General features: G+C 31.4%; 1 protein-coding gene across 1 annotated transcript; it reads left to right on the forward strand.

Annotated features, from left to right (window-relative positions):
• Positions 1-17,800: 17,800 nt before the first annotated feature.
• Positions 17,801-20,320, forward strand: LOC106376525 (zinc finger protein WIP2). Its single transcript, XM_013816649.3, has 2 exons — positions 17,801-18,681; positions 19,549-20,320. The coding sequence occupies exons 1-2, from the start codon at positions 18,010-18,012 to the stop codon at positions 19,996-19,998; spliced, it is 1,122 nt and encodes a 373-aa protein (XP_013672103.2). The 5' UTR covers positions 17,801-18,009; the 3' UTR covers positions 19,999-20,320.
• Positions 20,321-21,089: the final 769 nt, after the last annotated feature.

Raw genomic sequence — 21,089 nt, forward strand, 5'->3', positions numbered from 1 at the left:
ACGAAGAGTGGAGACACATGAGGACGTGTTGACTCTTGAGGTTGCCCCTCGTGCTGTCTCGAAAGTCTCCCCTCGTGAATTTGGTCAATCGTGCCTGACATCTCTTTTATTTGCGTACTCTCCAAAGCTTTTTTTATAAAATTTACTAGACCGTGATCCGCGCGTCATATGAATTTTCGGTTTTTAATTATTTATTTTATTAAATGATGTATTTGTAATATTCGTTCATATTATATTCATTAAGTAAATATTTCTTTTTCATCTTAAACTATCTATTTTTTTACGAATGTGTGATATCATATAAAAGATATAAAAAAATGAGTATAGAGTTAATTAGATAATTTTAAAAACAGAAATTTTTCTTTCGTGTGCGATATCATATAAATAATGATCCACCCAGTTAACAAAAATCATGATTATTTTATGTATAATTTTTTTTATTTTGACCATTTCCTTAAAACTATATTAAATTTTACATATTTTAATTAGAATATTTTTAATATCTTTACCTTTTTATTTGAAATGCAACTCAATATTTTTTTAACAATTAAAACAAAATATTTAAAAAATATTTTTAGAATTTTTTTGAAAAATATGAAAATTACATTTTAAATTAAAATTATCCTAAAATATGATAAGTTTTGATGTAAACGAAAACTCAAATTATGTCAAAAATAATGATATTCAATGATAATAACAATTTTAATTGATTATTTTTTTAAAAATACATTTACAAAATATTGTTTGAAAGAAAATTCATTTATCTTTCAAATATAAAATGAAAATATTATAATTAAATAATAAAAAATATAAATAAAAACCATAAATTTAGCAAATGACAACTGAGTTATATTATGCTAAAATTTTCTTTCTAACAATTTATCAAATGACAAATGAGTTATGAGCAAATAATATCATATAATTTTTAAAAACATAGCCATTCTTAAATATTTTTTGAATAAATAATTATTTTTAAATTTAATCAACTGAAAATAATATCCGTACAATTGTGTGAGTCAAATTCTAGTTTTATTGATGCATGTTATATATTAGTGCTGCATGTTTTAGGTAATATTTTAATGATGCACGTTTTTAAAAATCTCCATTATTAAAATTATGCACGTAAGGATAACTCATGAGTTTTTTTTGTTGATTAAATGACATTATGTCCAAATTTATTTAAGGATATTTCATTAAGGTAACTAAAAAAGATAAACAATAAAATAGGAAGTTTAAATTCATTTAAGCATATTTCATTAATGTAACTGAAAAGACAAGTAATAAATTAGGCAGTTTTATTCGTTTTAGGATATTTCATAAATGTAACTGAAAAAGACAAGCAAAAAAAAAGAGTTTAATTAATGAATTAAAAACATTTTCAAATGGGTACTTCTCTTTTAATAATATAGATTATTTCATTATTCCCTTATTGTTACTAGGGAATTAGGCGACATATACCTATCAAAAAAAGAATTAACTATATAACCATTACAACATATATGCTATGATATTTTGTATAATTTTATGAAATATTCCAACAATATCCTTTATCTGCGCATGAAATGTTGAAAGTCATTTTTTAATCTGACAGTTGAAAAGTGTGTTTACTTACTAACCTTTCACAAGCGAAACAGAAAATCTAGGTGAATAGAACGATTATGCATGAGAAGGAAAAATGGTTGACTGATTACGCGTTTAAACACACACAAATTAACCTAATGTGCCAATAATGCCACAATCGAATGGTATGTCATTGTAGCATTTTAGGATCGAATCCACAAGGAACTAGAGACTTATAACACCAAGAATACACAAGCTTCCTTAATCTAAGCAAATAAGAAGATGGATGATTTTGTAACAAACTAATGTCCTATAAATATAAACAAGGTGATCTCGAATCCAATCAAGAAATAAGTGCAAGAATTCAATCAAATGCTAAGGATTGATCCATGGGCAATGATAATTGATATAAGGTGATCAAGGTTCAATCTAGGATGTTCAAACAAAACAATCAACAAGTCTATAGATCTAGATCTCATTCAAAATAGATTAATCCACTCCCTTGATAATAATCCTTATGCTAGTCATGCATCAAACATCAACTCCCGTTGGCTATCACATTCAAGCATGCATAAATCACAAGTCTACTAACCACTTAAACACCGCGAACATCAACTGCCGTTGGCCAAGTATGTAAAAGACAATACTAGGTTCATTCAAGCATTTTAACAAACACCTTCCAAGCGTAAAATAACTTAAGGTCTAGATGAGAGTGATCAAGTCTAATCTAGCATTAAGAACACTTAGCAAGTATAGAACAATGTTAATCAAGCAATAAACATCCTAAATATCCACCTAATCACCCTAATCTATCTAACCCATGAATCACAAGGTCACTACTCACTAATCTCCATGAGAAACCTTAAACCCATGTAAGGATCAAGGCTAATCATGTTAATGAGCAAGAGAAACACAAATATAAGATGAAGTACTTCCTTAGATTATCAAAAGATTCAAGCTTTTACAAGTTTAGACAAAGTCTGGAGAGAAAATGATATAAATCCTAAAATTAGGTCTAAAATGTATTTATAATAGCTTAAAACTCGAACCGGATCGACCCGACAAACCCGGGTTTGACATGAAAGACAAATGGGTGAGATGGTCTTGGCATCGACCGCGGACGGCTCCAACCCGCGACCGTGGTCCGCGGTTCGTCGACACGAAAACTCGACCTCTCTGCCTCGTTTCCGCGGACCATGCTCGTCCGCAGTAACGCCCGCGCTCCATCTTCGTCCAATCCCGCGGACATGACTCCTCCGCAATGTGAGTCCGCGACAAAAGCTTTTTAAATCTTGAGTCTCTGCCCTTAATCTGCGGTCCGCATCAACCTGCGCCAGCCATCGCGTTTCTCATCCGGGCCAAGGCTCTCTCTGTCGCGTTTCCACGGCCCAGTCACAGTCGCGTTGGTGAGCCCGCGCCGCGTGCGTCCAAGCTTCTTCAATCTTCGACGAGTCAAGCACAAATCTTCGTTGTCTTACTCTGATCTTCTCCGTCCGTGTTCTGGTCCTCCGCCGTGCTCGGTCTTCACCGTGGCCTCAAGCTTCGCCGTCGTAGCTTCCAATCCGGTCATGGCCTTCTTCCCCGAAACCTCCATAGGCGTGAGTCTTCAGTCTCGTCTCTGTCTTCCTCGTCGAGCTCTCCTCCGTGACGGTCTGAAACCACACGTCGTCGTCAGCCCAGCCTCAGCCGTCGTCGGATCGAGCTTCGCCGTCGTCGTTGTGCTCCAGATCCGGCGAGAAGAAGATCGCATACTCCAATGGCTGGTTTTCATAGTTTTGCACATCTGGTCCTTCGTTTTTGGCTATTTACGATCTGGTCCCAAAACTATTAGATTTTCAGAAAGGTCCCCTCGAATCAATCCTAAACTTTTGACTGAGCATTCTAGACCCCCGTAATTGCACAATGGTCCCTCGCTTCTTGATAGTTCTCAATTCGGCCATAAACTTTGTAAATTGCAAAGATAACCTTGCAATTTCGTCCCAAACTTCTCAAGTGTGCACATTAGCCCCTATTTATGCAATTATGCATGTAAATGCAATATTAAGACCTAAATGCAACCTAGAATGATTAAAATGAGCTAAATAAGATGCTAAATACCATTAAGATCATGAGTTACTATTGACTCGACGAATAACGATTGTTCAGAGCGACATCAATTGGCTCTTCAAAGTTATGATTACAAATGATCTTCCATTTTCAAAGCGGCGTGAGCGATTGTAGAGCACAAGTAAAGTAATCAGGGTAATTCCAAAATGATTTTATAGCATAAGGGACACACCATAAGTTTCAAAGTTACGAAGCTCTATTTTTTTGGATTATTAAATTTCAGTAAGTCCAATATAATTGACTATAATTATGGGGTCAAGCAACAATTTCGTTGACAGTGAAGTAAATATGTGAATCAATATCTTTAAGAATATGAAGAATAATGTGAAGATTAGATTGGGGAAGATGAACAGTATCTCGCGTCATATGTTACATACTATATTTAAATTACAGTATAGTATGATACACTTCTCTTTTCCTTCTTTTACAAATTGGTCTTCAAAATAACAACTATGGCGTTGATGGATGTCTTACGGCGAGAAACAAAAGGCAGATGAGAAGAGTTAGGATTCTGATAGAGAGGCGTGTGAAGAGCAAAAATAAAAGAATTAAAGTACTTCCAGTTTCATTGAAAACAAAATGGCCCTTTTGCGGATTTTACGAGTACATTGACTGATTTCTTAAACACCCATAACTGGAACCCCGTTAATTAATTTTGCAGATACATGTGGAATTGATACTCGCGGACTAGGAAAAGGTTATCGGAGATGGCTGGTAGTGCCTTAAATTCAGGTATGGGTGTTCTTGTTTACACATAATATGAGATCTGGTGAAAGATGTTCTTGTATTACTGCTATTTTCAAAACTCATTATCTGATTCTTCGTAGAGGAAAAGAGATGAAATCTGTAATGCGAAGTAAATACTATGTTATATAATGTCATAGTATAGGGCGATTGATGTTACTTTGCGGCATAGAACTATATTATTACATTGAAAACTATATGACCAAAAAAACAATGTGGTTCTTTCACTTGTAAATGGATGTGACGTGAAATAACGTATACACATTCCATGTATAGGATGGAGGAGTTGGGGTTTGCCGGTGCAGTTGTATCAGACATGATTCCAACTATCTATTCTATACTATATCGTTTATTGTTTGGAATGGGGTCAACAATTTCAAAACATGCTGCATGCAGAGGCTTCTTATGTATCGCCAATGGAAGATTGTATTACATTAATCCCTCCATGTGTGTTTATATGGCATATTCAATGTGTTTACGGCTTTGCTATACTGTCTTCATTGTGTCGCACGTTCATGTACATTGTTGCATTACGCTGTATATGTATATTCCAGTTACAACTTCACGTTATGTTCTTGCACGAGGAGAACTAAAGATTCAATTACATAGTACCCATTTGTGAAATAACATTATTGTTCTCGGACCATCACTGTAATACCCCGCTCTTCGGGATAAATTGGTCGAGAGGGTAAAAGTCAGAATCCGGAGCCAAACTTTTGGGAGTCTACGTATTTGGAAGAACGTTGAGTTTTGATCACATAAAACTTAACATGGTTCGGAGGGAAATGGAAGATTGGTCGTCAACTTTGTGGTCGAATCGCGGGCTATAAGAATTGATTGAGAAATGTTGAAGAACGAGGTGGTCGAAAAATTGACCGTGAGTGAACCATGAGTCGAATAAGCTGCTCGACCATGGTTAGAAAATGTCTTAGATTGATCAGACAGACGTTTTGGAAGCATAATATTTTTGGAAACACAACGTTAGGTCTTTGTACGGGTTGAAAAACCTTAGGCCTCGATCTAACGGAACCGTTAACTTCGGGTACGTGTTGCAAAGCCTTAAGCCTTGAGTTAGCGGGACGTGTTAGTGGACGAACTGGTCTAGGTTGTGGATTAAGTTTTGTGACTCTGACCGAATTTTCCCTAGCCCATCATGTAATACTTCTCGAACCAGGTCATGTGCTGGACGGTTAGTCATGTTCTTGTTTGATTGTTGGCTGGTCGGTCGGTCCATTTCATCTCCAATCCTTGGCGTTGGTCGGTCCGTCGGTCATGTTCTTGTTTGATTGTTGGCCGATGGGTTGGTCGATGACTAGAACGGTTCGGGAGTGTTACAATCACCCTCCTCTCCCCCCCCTTTGATTGTATTTGTGTACAAACACCGTACTTGACAATGTCATGTTGTTGCTGGTGTTGTAACTTGACCAGACCATTCCATATTATAGCTTATACATTATATAATACTTCCAGCCATTTTCAAAAACACGGTTGTATTATCTAGTGCATGCCTCCTATTAGTAAGGTTCATCTATGGCATACTGCTAAGGTTCATCTATGGCATACTGCTACCTTTTATAGCCTCCAAGTGTACAACTTGGGCCGAATTTTTGATTTACTTGCTATTTCTTTTAGTCCATACCCAACGCATATGTCCTATACTATTTTAAATATTGTATAGTATCTGGTTTGATACCGTGTAAGCTACCGATTGTAAGTGCATATACCTTAAGTTAATTGAATATATACTATATCACTTATAGTTTAGAATTCTCCAAAACGATAGATGCAAAGGTTTCTTATACATCGCCAATGGAAAATGCAACTTTAATCCTTGCCATGGGCGAAATGTACGGCCTCCTTTGACTATGTTATATAGTATATACTATAGTATATTTTAATCATGTTTGCTACACAATGTGACGCGCTTATACTCATGCGCACACAAGTGAAAGGAGAAAAATATCAACATTTGGCTCTAATTGTCACATCAACTATGACTATATTTTTAATTTTTTGAGCTCTTATGAATATTGAACAAAATCACAAGTTACTACTGGTTTTCTATAATTCTTTGTTTTTTTTACATAAAAACATAAATACTTTAAAAAAATTAGTTGATCTAGCATTAGATGTGTGTCATTCCACTAATATCGATGTCCTTCCATCGCTGCAAAAATGCTTGCATGTTCCACTAACATTTGCATTTTCTTTCCCAAACCTAAGACTCATAGTTTTTTTACCATGTTCCCCTCATTTTCACCATTGTACTTTCATTAGTTTCTTAAATGTATTAATTCCAAATTCGTGGGTTAGTATGTTCATTTGTGGTTTACGATCATCCCAAGCTCTTTTGGTTCAATGGTTTTTGACCAAAGGTTCATTAATGCTTCTACGCCTGGGTTTCAATTTCCGGAAAAGACGGAATTATGCGAATTAATGGAGAAACGGCATACAAAAGATTTGCAGGATGGCGCAAGAAATACCGTCAAGCATGGATCCGATAAAGCGGCTCAGGTGATGCAGTCAGGCGTGAATCCTCATCAGGCTGGTAGAATTGTCGGTTGTAGAATCGTTTGTAATATTTCTCAAAGTTTGTAATAACATAATATATCCAGCGTTTAAAAAAAAAAATCATCCCTAGCTCATTAATTAATAAATTGTTATTAAGTAAGCTTCGATAATTACTTTATTATATTCTTCTATAATGATCTGATTTGTTATTGTTTAGATAAGTATCCTCCATGCATATATATATATATATTCAGAGGCGGACCTAGGTTACAACTAGGTGGGGCAAGTGCCACGTACAGAAATTTTAATTTTCATTAGTCTTACTGAAAAGACTTAGAAATTTAGATGGTTTAGTCTTCATTGCCCCATGCACCTTTGGTTGAAAATCAACTATAACTAGTATAATTTTGCTATTTAATACTTTGTGCCCCATGTTATTATAGAGGCTAGATCCGCCCCTAATATTGCCTTCTCGCTTCGGTAAACTCCAGTGGTTATATCGAGGATTTTCATTTTTGAACCGAGTTTCTTGGATTTTAAGTAACCGTTGTGTTGTTTAGTTTAGCTTAGTACCGCATGAATTTTCGAAACCGTTTAGATAATTGATGGGTGCTTAGAAAGTTGTTGAAAATATGAATTCTGAAAGTGTCGTGTTTTACGAAAGAAAAAGTTTTGGAAAGTAAAGTTTTGAAGAATTTGGAAAACAAAAGGCAGAAAAAGAGATCAAGAGTTTCTATTTGCTTAGAAGAATTTGTAAATAAAGTCAAGTTCTATGTTTAGAAAAAAAAACCAACGAAATTAGTTTGTAAGATAATGCGATACAAATATGAAAGTATGCCAACATGTGTATATGAAATGTTTTCATATACGTACTAATGGATGATATATTTGTATTTTTCCAGTGGAGGTCGTAAAGCTACTTGTATGAGCCTGCGGTGTGTCAAAATTGTTGTTATTGCAGATTTATAGTAAAGGCGTACACTCGTACGGATATTTAACGTAGCTCAATAACTAGCTTGGCGTTGAGAATCCAATGTAAGAGAGTGAACGGTGTATCGAAAGAGTTTTAGATTTGTGTATTTGTGAATAGTATATTTATTTAAAAAAAGGATTCCTGACTTGAATCTAGAGATTGAATTGGAAGAAGAAAACTTCGTTAATAACTTTGTCTCTCTGTTTATCATCATGTACAGTCTGTCAGTCTCTATTTCGTTTTTGATTGTTAAAACTAAAAACTAGCTCCAACTTCCAAGATAACCTCAGTTCTTGAAAGTGACGGTTAGAATTTAGAAAAATACCCCCCCCCCCTCCCCTAATATAACAATCCTAGATGATCAAGATTTAAAAGTTACTCCATAATCTAATCTAAATTTAAGGTTAATCTGGAAACAATGCGCCAAAACTCATATATATACACGTCGAAAACACTATCCCCTTTCATGCAAAAATGCAAAGTGATTATTCTGTGCTTTTGCATGGCATGATCCTCTTATATGGCGTTATCTTTCGAGGTTAAACCACTCTCCATCGAACCAAACAATTCTACAGGATGATAACAATAAATGACGTAGAGTCTTATATTATGTGATGTCTTAAAAAGGTTTTATTTAATTTGGAACTGAATGATGCATGACCAAAATAAAACTTAAAAAGCATTTTAAAATATACAGATTTTTTTTTTTTTGAACTTAAAAATATACAGAATTTCTACAAATCACTGGAGTAGTTGATTTTAGTTTCTTAGAAATTATTTCCTTTTGTTAATGTTTGGACTTTGGATCATTGTAGCATTTCTTTCCTGCTTTCTTGAATTTCACTAATTTTCTCGTATGTGTACCCACCAAACAAGAAAAGTTAGTCTAAAGATTTTATTTAAACTTTATTTGAATACTACACTCATTTTTCCTCCTTTTATCGATTATTATTCACCCTTTTGCTTTAAAGGAAAAGAGAAAGTTCTAGCTGCGTTGTTTTTAGATATAGAAATACGATTATAAAAAATAATATGATAGCTTAAATCACAAAATAAACTCCTATCTATCATAACAAATCATGAGAATAATTGGTAGACTGCCATGAGTGTTTTGTGTATGCGATCTTGTATATGTATATAAGAACAATAATATCAAAATAGTAGGTAATATACACATTAGGTGAAGCCTAGAGTTTGTGGTACACTTCCTTTAAATTTGAGTTGTCCAAAAAAATGTAGTAGCTTACTATTTCTTCCACAATGTCCCCACCAGCATATTATATATTATCTTTATTAATCAGGACAATTGTGTTAAGGTGTAGATTTATATTTGGAAAATTTTAATTTTACCTTCTTTTTAGTATCACAATTCATGTTTACCTTCATTCTCATAAAATAAAAAATTATTGAAGAGACAAAAGACTTATACCTTTGCTTTATAGATATATATAAATATAAATAGTTATTTAAATAAATAATAATAAATATTATTTTTTATAGTTTTCGAATTATATGTTTTCAATTCGATTTTTTTATAATTTTTTTGAATTTTTTTTTTTTTTGTTTAAATTTTTTTGCAGATTTTCTTTTTGAAATTCAAAAATTCATTATGAAACTATTTTTTGAAAAAATTAAAAAAATTTAGTTATTTATTTATGCATTTATTAAAATCTTAGGGGGGTGTATTCAATTTGGAATTTGAGATGATTTGTATTAAAATGACAAATCCATTGTTATTCAAACTAGTGCTGGGCATTCGGGTTTTCGGTTCGGGTCGGTTCGGTTTATTCGGTTTTCGGGTTATTCGGATTGGGATGTTTAGGAACCGTTTAGGAACCGGACATTTTTCGGATCGGTTCGGTTCGGATAGTGTCGGGTTCGGGTCGGGTTTCTATTTTTTTATAAAACCCGAAATGGAACCGTATTACAAATAATTCGGGTTTGGTTCGGATTTAAAGCCCAAAAAACCAAAAAACCCCCGAAAACCCAATCTAAACCCGGAAAAAACCGAAAACATATCCGGGTTATTCTGGTAGTTCGGATTTTTGTAGATATTTTTTATTTATAAATTATATTTTATATATATTAAAATTAAAAATAATAATTTTTTTAATATATTCAAAATATTCGGGTACCCGTTCGGTTCTCGGTTCGGTCCCGGTTCGGTTTCGGTTTTTCGGATTCAGAAATATAGGAACCGTTCGGGTTTTTGTAATTTTCGGTCCGGTTTCGGTCCCGGTTTTTTCGGTTCGGTTCCGGTTCGGTTTTCGGGTTTCGGATAATATGCCCATGACTAATTCAAACATATATTTTAAAAAATACTTTGAGATCCAGTGTTATTGAACTTGTCATTTTATAAAACACTCTGAAATCCACTGTTATTGACCAAAATTTAAGTTAGAGATTTTAAAGTGCTTTAAGTGTTTCTAGAGTGTTTGAGAGGGGTTCTTTAGTTATAAAAATAAAAATCTAAATCTTATGGTTTTATATGGGATTCTAGAGTTATTTAACAAAAATCACACCAAATTCTCAGATTCTCCTACAATCATTTGAAAACTCATTAAAAATCAAATCACTTCAAATTTCAAATTCAATAAATCCCCTTAAACCCCACCTTCCAAAACTCTACCCTCTACTCTAAACCCCAAATCTAGATTAGTTAAACCTAAAGTTATAGAAAAATTGTCTAAACTAGCACATTCATAATACTACGCTTCATATTTACTGTGATGAGATTTACCCTCACAATTAAAGAAATAAATAGACACTTATAACGATAGGGTTAAATAATCTAGTCATAAGGTTTAAAATTGAGGGGTGGAGTTTTAGAAGATAGGGTTTAGGATATTAATAAATATATAAATAAATACCTAAAATCTTTTAAAAATTGATAAAAAATAGTTTCGAAACGAATTTTTGAATTTCAAAAAAATAATCTGAAAAAATAATATTCGAAAAAATAAAAGAAAAATAGAAAAAGTTGGAATTTGAAAATGTATAATTCAAAAACTATAATTTTTTAATTATTTATATATCTATAAAATAAAGATATAAAAGTCTTTTGTTTCTTTAATGAAAGTATTTGTGAAAATCAGTGAATGTAAACATGAATTGTGGTATAAAAAAAGGTAAAAGTGAAATTTCCCCCAGGTTATAGATGTTTATATACCTCTCATTTATATTTGACCATATGAACCAAAACAGAACTAAAAAGTTTCAACTAAAAGTTTCAAAATATGTAAATATCAATTTTATTTTCGGGAAAATTTTTAGTTAAAATATAGTTAGTAAACGTTTTAGATAGTGATTTTTTTTGTACTATTTTGTTTTAGAAAATAAAGCTTCTGAATTAAATTAGAGTGCATGATCGTATTAATTAATCATATAGTAAAACAGAATGTTAACGTCTGGATCTTAAATCCGACTCTCATAACACAGTGTGAGAAAGAATATAAAATGACATGCACAATTTGTAGTTCGCCTTAATTAGGAGAACTATATCCACTTTTCACCGAACAAAATTCACACAAGAAAACGTAAGAATTATAACCTTTTTACGATCTAAAAGAAACAAAAATAGAAAAGACAAACAAAGGGAAAACTCTAAGGCAACGAGAACAAGTTTGGAATACACATACCGATCAGCATCCATTCTCGTCCACCATTTCTTTACGGCGGACCAAGGATTAAGCTCCATATATAACACCCAAAAGACCTTTTACAAAAATTTATTATTTTTACTGCATTTAGACCCCAATATATCATTTGTCTACCTATGTATATACTGCGGTTCTACCATTTCAACCTCAGCAAACAGAATCACTATTTAAACATTTAGTCGTAGCATCGATAAAACTGTTTTAAATAAGAAACATCACATGCAATATAAGATGTTTTAACTATATAGACTATATAGAATTAGTGATGTCACGACCCGACATCTGATATTAATTTTTAACATATATGTACACAAAACGTCACATCCAAGATAAAACCTAAGCACAAAGAGGGGCACAGAACCATGGTGATGGTATCTCTCTTTTTTTTTTTCTTTTTGTATCTCTCTTATTCTCTACACGTATATATGTATTTATGTGTATAAAACACACGTAAAGGATAAAAGTAGTCAACATAAACACATACATAGTCACAAGGTGTGGCTTGGGAGGGTCCAACCTCTTGTAGAAGGCCCTAAGTCTTCTTGTGTTGAAATTTTACTCAATGTGAGTTTTACCTACTAATTAAGATTCATATAATTGTCAATTTCTAAGAATGTTTCTCTAGTTACATACTAAGATTATTCATTATTATTATATATATGCTCTGACATTAGGTATTTGAGTATTTCCCATGATCATTTATGTAAACTAGATTTTTTAACCGCGCTACGCGCGGATAAGATATTATATGTATTTCTCAATTCTAAAAAATAATGTATAATATTGTATTATATTATTTAAAAAATATAAAATATGACTACATAACATAAATATATTTTTTAAATTTTCTTTGTGGAAATCATTATGTTGTTTGATTATTGTACTTGATTCACATATTTGCATAGATATTTGTGATAGATGAATAACTATATTTTTATTATCAGTAAATAATATATATTTATTATATAATATAAGAAAAAAAAATTATTTACTTTTTAAACAAACTTGTCTCATGTTGGGGACTCGGTTATAGACATATCATATACGAATGAGACATTTTTACAGTTATCAATCTTCTTAACATTGAAAAAACAAATCTACATATCAAAACAATATCTCATACGATCTATTTGTGGAATAATTACTCTGAAGAAATTGAATTTAGGCATCAAAAAGGACTGAAAATGTATGTGCATATATGTTATCTAAGTCTGCTTCACAAAGTACTATTCATAGTTCATATATCATTAATGTCCATCCTATTTTTTTGTCCACCATTTCTTAAACATCTTGAAATAACTGATGCTAATTAATAAAAAACTTTTTGCTGGAAAAAAAATCAAATTTGTCTAATTATCGCTTAAATATTTTATTAATATGGTCTAAGAAGCTTTTAAGTGATATCATAGTTTAATTTATTAGTTTTTTTGTTAATTTTTAGAGGTTTTTGTATTTAAGATTTTTTTCCATATTAAGCTTCTATTTCTTTCACAGAATTGATATATATATATATATATATCATAAAAATTACCATCAAATCAGTTTTACTTATTTATTATTTTGTTTTAACAAAAATACACTTTTTAAATAATTTAATTTAAAATAAAATTATATATTAATTTGCTGTATTTTAACAATTTCATTGATTTAATTAATTTGCTTTGGTGGATAACTTAAAAAGTTTTCATATGAATCGGGGAAAGTAAATTTATGTTGTTATATTATATTTATTTTGTGTATATAGAATCTATATATAATTTTAGTGTAATAAAGAAAAAACATTATTTTTTGTAACTTCAAAAAGATACATTATTACAATTTAAAATGAATCAAAATTGAAGAAAATGGTAATTAAATATTTGTAAATCTAATTGTTTAGTTGGATTCTCATGAAAAAAAAATCGATTGGTTAAACAAATGTTTCAAAATTTGTTGTGGTATTGTTTTGTCTATAAATTATAAAATTTATTGAATTAATATATTTAATTATTGCATCCTTAAATAATATTTTATTAAGACATTAGAAAAATATGTTTTGAGTTGTTTTGTCAAATTGTACAAAAATCTATGCTTTTTCATATTTGTAACTTCAAAAAGATACATTATGATAATTTGAAATTAATCAAAATTGAATAAAATGGTAATTAAATATTTGTAAATCTAATTATTTTTTTATCTTGTTTAGTTGGATTCTCATGAAAAAAAATCGATAGGTTAAACAAATGTTTCAAAATTTGTTGTGTTATTGTTTTGTCTATAAATTACAAAATTTATTGAATTAATATATTTAATTATTGCACCCTTAAATAATATTTTATTAAGACATTAGAGAAGTATGTTATGAGTTGTTTTGTCAAAATTTTACAAAAATCTATGTTTTTTCATATTTGTCACGAAAATTTATATGTTCAACTTACTTTTACAAAATTCTTAACTTTGTCACGAAAACAAAAATCTATGCTTTTTCATACTTGTCAACGTTCTCACACTTTCTAAGAATATATTAGCTTAGTCACTTACTTATTTTTTTTTTACAAAATAAAGTATCGGAGTCTTGAAAGTTGAATTCATATTATTGTAAATGTACATAAGAGTTTGTGATTATATACTTAGTGGTTCTTGTATATGTGTCCAAGAAAGTTTCAATGGCTTAGTGGTAACTGTCCTATATATATATCATACTAACTCGGGTTCGATCCTCACCTTCGCATTGTTTTTTTATTTTTTACGAAAAAAAATGAGATGACATGGCAATTTCGGATTCTCTGATTGGTTGATTTTTTTATCCTATGTGGACACCCTCTCTATGGCTTATATCTCCCTTTTAGTATAGTATAGATTGTTACCTTCAAGTATTGATTTTATATTATTTTTTTCCTCATATTTTTATTACCTTTAACTAGTCATTAAAAGTATTGGTAAACTAGCTGACATGAGTATGATTGATAACCACTTAACTGAAGCGCTTAGAAAAAAATGGTTTAGAATGGTACAAAGAAGACAATTAGGTTAAATAGATGGTTACTGGTGAAAATAGTACTCATGATTATAACCTACATATATTCCCAAAAAACAACACTACAATCGCAACAGTGAACATGAAATGTTCGTCGTGAACATGTGGTCCGTTTTGCGCGTAAATAGTGTCATGATGGATATATAAAACCAATATTATGTGAATATGTCACCACTAAAAAAACTAGTATGATAAATAAACATTATTATGCATATTTGTGAAAAGTGACATTTTAGTTCACTAAAAATCTAATGCATTTATAAAATTAACTCTGAACATTATAAAACCTTCAAAGTACGCAATTTATGAATTTAAACAATCTCTTGTCTGAGTTGAACCAAAAAAAATCTCTTGTCTGCCAACAAAATATATAGCATAAACAAAAGCACGACTCAGTCTAACATTCCATGAACTTTCAAAACTACCATATTAACAATCTCTAATAACTAGCATATGTATATACTAACGCTTTGAAATAAATCTCACATAATTTCCTAATTCATATTGACCAACATCTTATACAATAATATATATTACACTATGATTATTCTACTTTGGCCGTTAATATATCAAAGGAGGAGATTTTGATTTCGAAATAAAAATATCTACAAGTTAGTTTATTCTTTTAAATAATTTCCAAATTGTTTTTTTTCAATATATATAAATTTAAAAAATTTAAATATCTAAAAATTTATAGAATAAGAACAAGTGCAATCATACAAATAGAACTTACATTTTTAAAATACGTATTAGTAAATATATTGAATTATATATATTTTAGTCACAAGTTTTATAAAATTATTTTTATATTTCCAACACTTGTCCGCTTCTTAATTTTTTTTAAAATCATTTTTGTATTTCTTCATACGTTTTTACTTCTGTATATCCACTTCTGATTATTCTATGTAACATAGACTAAACACACACACACAACTCCGTGTAACCAAAACCAAAGAAAACAATCACCGACTATAAAAAATAGTTCTCTTCCGCAATTTTCTTCGACCATTATGCCAATATAAAATTATAGATAGATATTGGGTACAGAACTGAAGAAGAAAGACAAGGAACAGTGCGGCAGGATCTGCGGTGGGGATTTGGACACTCAATGATCTTTACCGTTTGAGGGAAAGCCGACCATTGATGCGCACACCAATGCAATTGCTTCCCCTTTTTTCTTACAAAATTTCTTTATAACTTCTATAATAATATGGTAGAAGACTATAAGTGATAACATAAGCAGAAGTATTTTTATACTCCATATAATACTTTTGGTTTTATGATTAGTATGCACGTAGAATAACAGTATGCACTCACGATCCTAAAAGTTTAATTATCGTGAATACGTTTCAGTTTGATCCAGGGTCCTCCTACTTGATTAGCAATCTTTATTTATTGTTGAATTATCATGTATGCGTTTTAATTTTATTCTAGTTTAAAACATCATGATGAGGACGGCATCTATTATATATGAATCTAAACTCTAAAACAAATCCCAAAACTAGCAAAATCATGGGATAATGCTTCAATTTTAGCACAAAACTCACAAGTTCTTAAACTTTATGTCTTTTGTCGGTTGGACTGATAAAACTCAATCCATGGCCAACCCTACAATGCAAGTCAATGCATTCTAGTGAAATCGAATTCCGATGAAGTGATTGCAGAGATGAACATTTAATTACTCGAGTACAAACATTTCCTGATTCTTAAATTTATGTTATTAATATATTTAAAGATAAGTGATAAATATATATTTTTCAAAAAAGTGATAAATATATATACTATTCATCTCTTTTTATTAATTTTTACTATTCATATAATTAATAATTTTAGTTATTATTTTTGAGATTTCACACATTTTAAATATTAAAACCTATCATTTCGAAATTGACATATAGTGTCATTATTTATTCTTATGACATTATATTTTGTAGATTTATACTGTGTAGGTTTAAATTTTCAAACTATTTTAGTCAATCATATTTTTGACAAAATCATTACTATTAGTGAATAACATTTTTTGGTATTGTGTATCCTTTTTCTCTCTTGTAAAGGTGTTCACTATAATGATAAGTCTTTTTAAACTAAAGGGTGTGTTAAACCACAATTATATCTTAAATTTCAATGTGATAAATTCGTTCATCTATAAAAACTAATTCCTTAAATTTATCCTCTTTAAAACTATTATTAAAAATCTCAAACTGAAAAAATGGCCTATTTTGTTGTTGTCGTTGAGAAAAGGCGTTTAAGATAAGAAAATTTGTTTGGGATGGAAGCCAATCTCTCCAAAAAGCAGCGACATTATCTTTGTATGATGTATCTGCACCTCATATGCTTTATTGTATTTTCGTTTTCCTATTTTTGTCTTTATGCTCCTTCTCATGTACATATAATTCTGTTTTACTCATACTTGATATAATTAAGTAAACTCCAAATATTACATACAACCAATTTATTAAGATCGAGTAATTTTTTTGTTTTGTCATAATTGGCTAAAGATTACTGTCTTTGGTGCATGTTTTTTTTGGGTTACTCTTCAACTTAGCTACCCTAAATCTCAAGGCTCAATTCATATTATCTTTAGTTATATTTTAACGTAGTTTGTATGAAACAGCATCTATAGTTTTGAGTATATAATCCATAGATGTGAAATACTTTGTACGTACTTGCATAATTTTTGTATGGTAATTTGGTAATATAAAAATCATATTGTTTCACTATGCAGTGAACATATATAATTATTAACTGAATTAGATATATAATTATAAATAAACAATCATCTATAACTATTAATTAAATTAGATATATATAACTATAAATAAATAATATCCTTTAAAATTTTAAATAAATAATAAAAGGTTGGGAGTTTCGCCTCATCTTACTCTAAAAAGATTACGATACCCAAATCATTATATCCCAACATCACATATTTTTTTTGTTAACCATATTTTCATATTTACGTACACGAATTCAGATTTAAATATGGACAAAAGTTATTGACATCATAAATGGTATTACATTCTCAGGGAAGAACCAGTTCTTATATTCCGATAAGAATCCCTCTTAAAACACCTATTAATTATGCTCTTAAAGCGGTAGTTAGAAACTGAAATTGGCACAATAGTTCTACAAATAATAAGGACCTACATATCTGAATGAAATAATTACTGGGTAGACTAATATATACATTTGTATTTGACCTGCTCTTTTAGTTTTGTTTTTCTTTGTTTTTGGGTTAAAGTCTGAATTTTCTAGTTTTCACTCAGGTTGCACCAAAAATAAAATCACTCCACATTTAATAATCTCTCTCTGGAAAAGGACCCATCTCTCTCCCCATCCCATCACAATCTCCATCTTCATCTCCATCCTTGTGTCTTCTTGTATAAAGATAATCCCACAAGAGTGAAAACTATTCCCTTCTCTCTTTTTTTCTCTTCACCATGACTGATCCTTATTCCAATTTCTTCACGGGCTGGTTCAAGTCCAATCCCTTTCACCACTACCCTAATTCCTCAACTTACCCTTCTCCTCCTCCTCCCTCTTCTTTCTTCTTCCCTCACTCCGGCGACCTCCACCGTCCACCGCCAGCATCAACTCCTCCTCCTTCCCCTCCTCTCCGTGAAGCCCTCCCTCTCCTCAGCTTCAGCCCCGCCAACAAACAACAACACCACCATGACCATCAAATTCAAGAACCACCTTCAATCTCCATGGATGTTGACTACGATCATCATCACCATCAAGATGATCATAACCTCGATGACCATGACCATGACGTCACCGTTGCTCTTCACATAGGCCTTCCAAGCCCTAGTCCTCAAGATATGGCCTCTTTGCTCATGATGTCTTCTTCCTCCTCTTCCTCAAGGCCCACTACTCATTATCTTGAGGACATGAACGGAAAGAAAGATCTCGACAACGACTACCATCAAGGCGGCGTCGGAGGAGGAGAAGATGACGATGAAGATTCAGTCGGTGGAGACGGCGGATGTAGAATAAGCAGACTCAACAAGGGTCAATATTGGATCCCTACACCTTCTCAGATTCTCATTGGCCCTACTCAGTTCTCTTGTCCTGTTTGCTTCAAAACCTTCAACAGATACAACAACATGCAGGTTCTTAAATCAAAACCTCTCTAATCTATTTCTATATGTAATAATATATGCATATGTTTTGAAATATTCGTTTTCTTTCTTCATTTTCTGACTAAAACCAAAAGGTAAAAACCAAAGAAAATTTGTTTGCTCACTAAGTTTCCTCGAAAAGACAAAAAAATAGTCTTCACCTTTAATCTGTGCACGAATATATGTATACTGTTTTCAAATCTATTAAATGACGTAGTCTTTGCTTGCTGATGCATGAATAAATTATTGCATTACAAAGAACCGAGAGACTTGAGATACTGTGAAGACTGAGACTGAGATTTAACAAGACAGTAAATGTTCTTTATGTCTTTAGTACTTTCAGAGTCTCTGTGTCTTCGCAAGTGTCTCATCCTTTTTTTGTATGAGAGTCTTTTAATGTCTAACGTGTAAAATAACAGTACTCATACGATTTCGGATACCTATGTATCCTATTAATATATTCAGATATATGTATGGCTTCATTTTCTCTATATGTGAGTTTGATAAGATCTTGTAATGAACATGAACTAAGCATCTTGCTTTTTAGTTTACCCTTGATTATTTTGTTTACCCTAAGCATGCATTTATATATCTTCTTATTACCTCCTTTAGTTTATGAAGTATATTTCTATATTTATCACATTTCAGCATTTGTGTGACATCTTTGTTGGATAAAAGACGCTTCAAGGCCAGTATGCAAGTTAATCTATGTATGGTGGTTAGAGTTATTATAACATCTTAGAGCAGACACATTATGTTACTAAAATGGCTAATAAACATATCATATCTTATCAACTTTCGGACATACTGTGAGTTTCAAAGACTGCATGATCATATATATACACGATTTGTTTACAGATGCATATGTGGGGACATGGATCACAATACAGAAAAGGACCCGAATCTCTAAGGGGGACGCAGCCAACTGGAATGCTGAGGCTTCCGTGCTACTGCTGCGCACCAGGCTGTCGCAACAACATTGACCATCCAAGGGCAAAGCCTCTGAAAGACTTCAGAACACTTCAAACACATTACAAGAGGAAACATGGAATCAAGCCTTTCATGTGTAGGAAATGTGGAAAGGTTTTTGCGGTTCGAGGGGACTGGAGAACACATGAGAAGAATTGTGGTAAGCTTTGGTATTGTATTTGTGGATCTGATTTCAAGCACAAGCGCTCTCTGAAAGATCACATCAAGGCTTTTGGAAATGGCCATGGAGCTTATGGCATTGATGGGTTTGATGAAGAGGATGAGCCTGCCTCTGAGGTAGAACAATTAGACAATGATCATGAGTCAATATCCAAATAGTTATAAATTAGTATAAGTACTTAGTTTTCAGTATATATATTAATTCTAAGAATGCCTAAAACTATGGACCACGTTTTGATGGAGGTAGGGCTTATCTAGTAAGAGCTATGTGATCATCTAAATGGTCATATACAAAAAAACGATCAGGATCACTTGGAAAATTTCAAAAATGTATCTCTAGCTTTCTACTTAAATTTATTACAAAGGAATGTATAACTCCAAATAATGGGGTTCTCCACGGTCTCTACCTTGTTTATGTATTATATTGGAATTAATTTACTTTTCGTTTCCAAGGAAATAAATCATAAACGTTTGACCTATATTTGGTGGGATAGTAAAATACTACAAAAGCAATGCTATCCATTCATGCTTGCATTATGTTAAGAGTTTTTTTTTTTTTAAACACTGATTGATTATATTGATTCAGAATATTACATCAAGAACTTATACATAAGAACACAACCATAAGTCCGGCGGAATAAACATATATCCCCGGAAAGAGGGAGACAAGATGAAACAAGAACATAAACTGAAAAACAAATAAAGTACAATCAAACTTCTAGAATATCAAGGGACAATCAACTAAATCCAGAACACATTAAAAACTATTTAGCATGTAGACTTTGTTAAGAGTTTTCTTTAAATGTATAATATATTCTCTAGATCATAATGAATATTTCCATAATTTAATTCGAGTAATAAACAGATTATTTTCTTTCTTTCTGAAAGACTGTTGCTTTCTAGTGGTGTTATCTTCGAATTTATTATTTAATAGCACTTAAATAATGCTACTTAATTGTCTAGTGACATCATGGATAATAATGAGAGAATGGACACTAGAGAATATTACTACTCAATTGCTAAACTTTCTTAGGAAGATCAAATATAAAGTTATAGGTTATCATACTTCATTTATTGTGTTAAAATGATTTGATGATGCTATGCGGAGGCCATATGGTTAAAAATTATTATAATATATGTATGTGGATTTTTTGTGTTTATAATGGTGCTCTAATAATCAGCACTTATACTTATATCGTTTGCCAAATTCCTTGTGTTGGTTATAATATTTACAATTTCCAATTCATAAT

This window comes from Brassica napus, chromosome C8 (genome assembly GCF_020379485.1).
Source record: "Brassica napus cultivar Da-Ae chromosome C8, Da-Ae, whole genome shotgun sequence".
Taxonomy (NCBI): Eukaryota; Viridiplantae; Streptophyta; class Magnoliopsida; order Brassicales; family Brassicaceae; genus Brassica; species Brassica napus.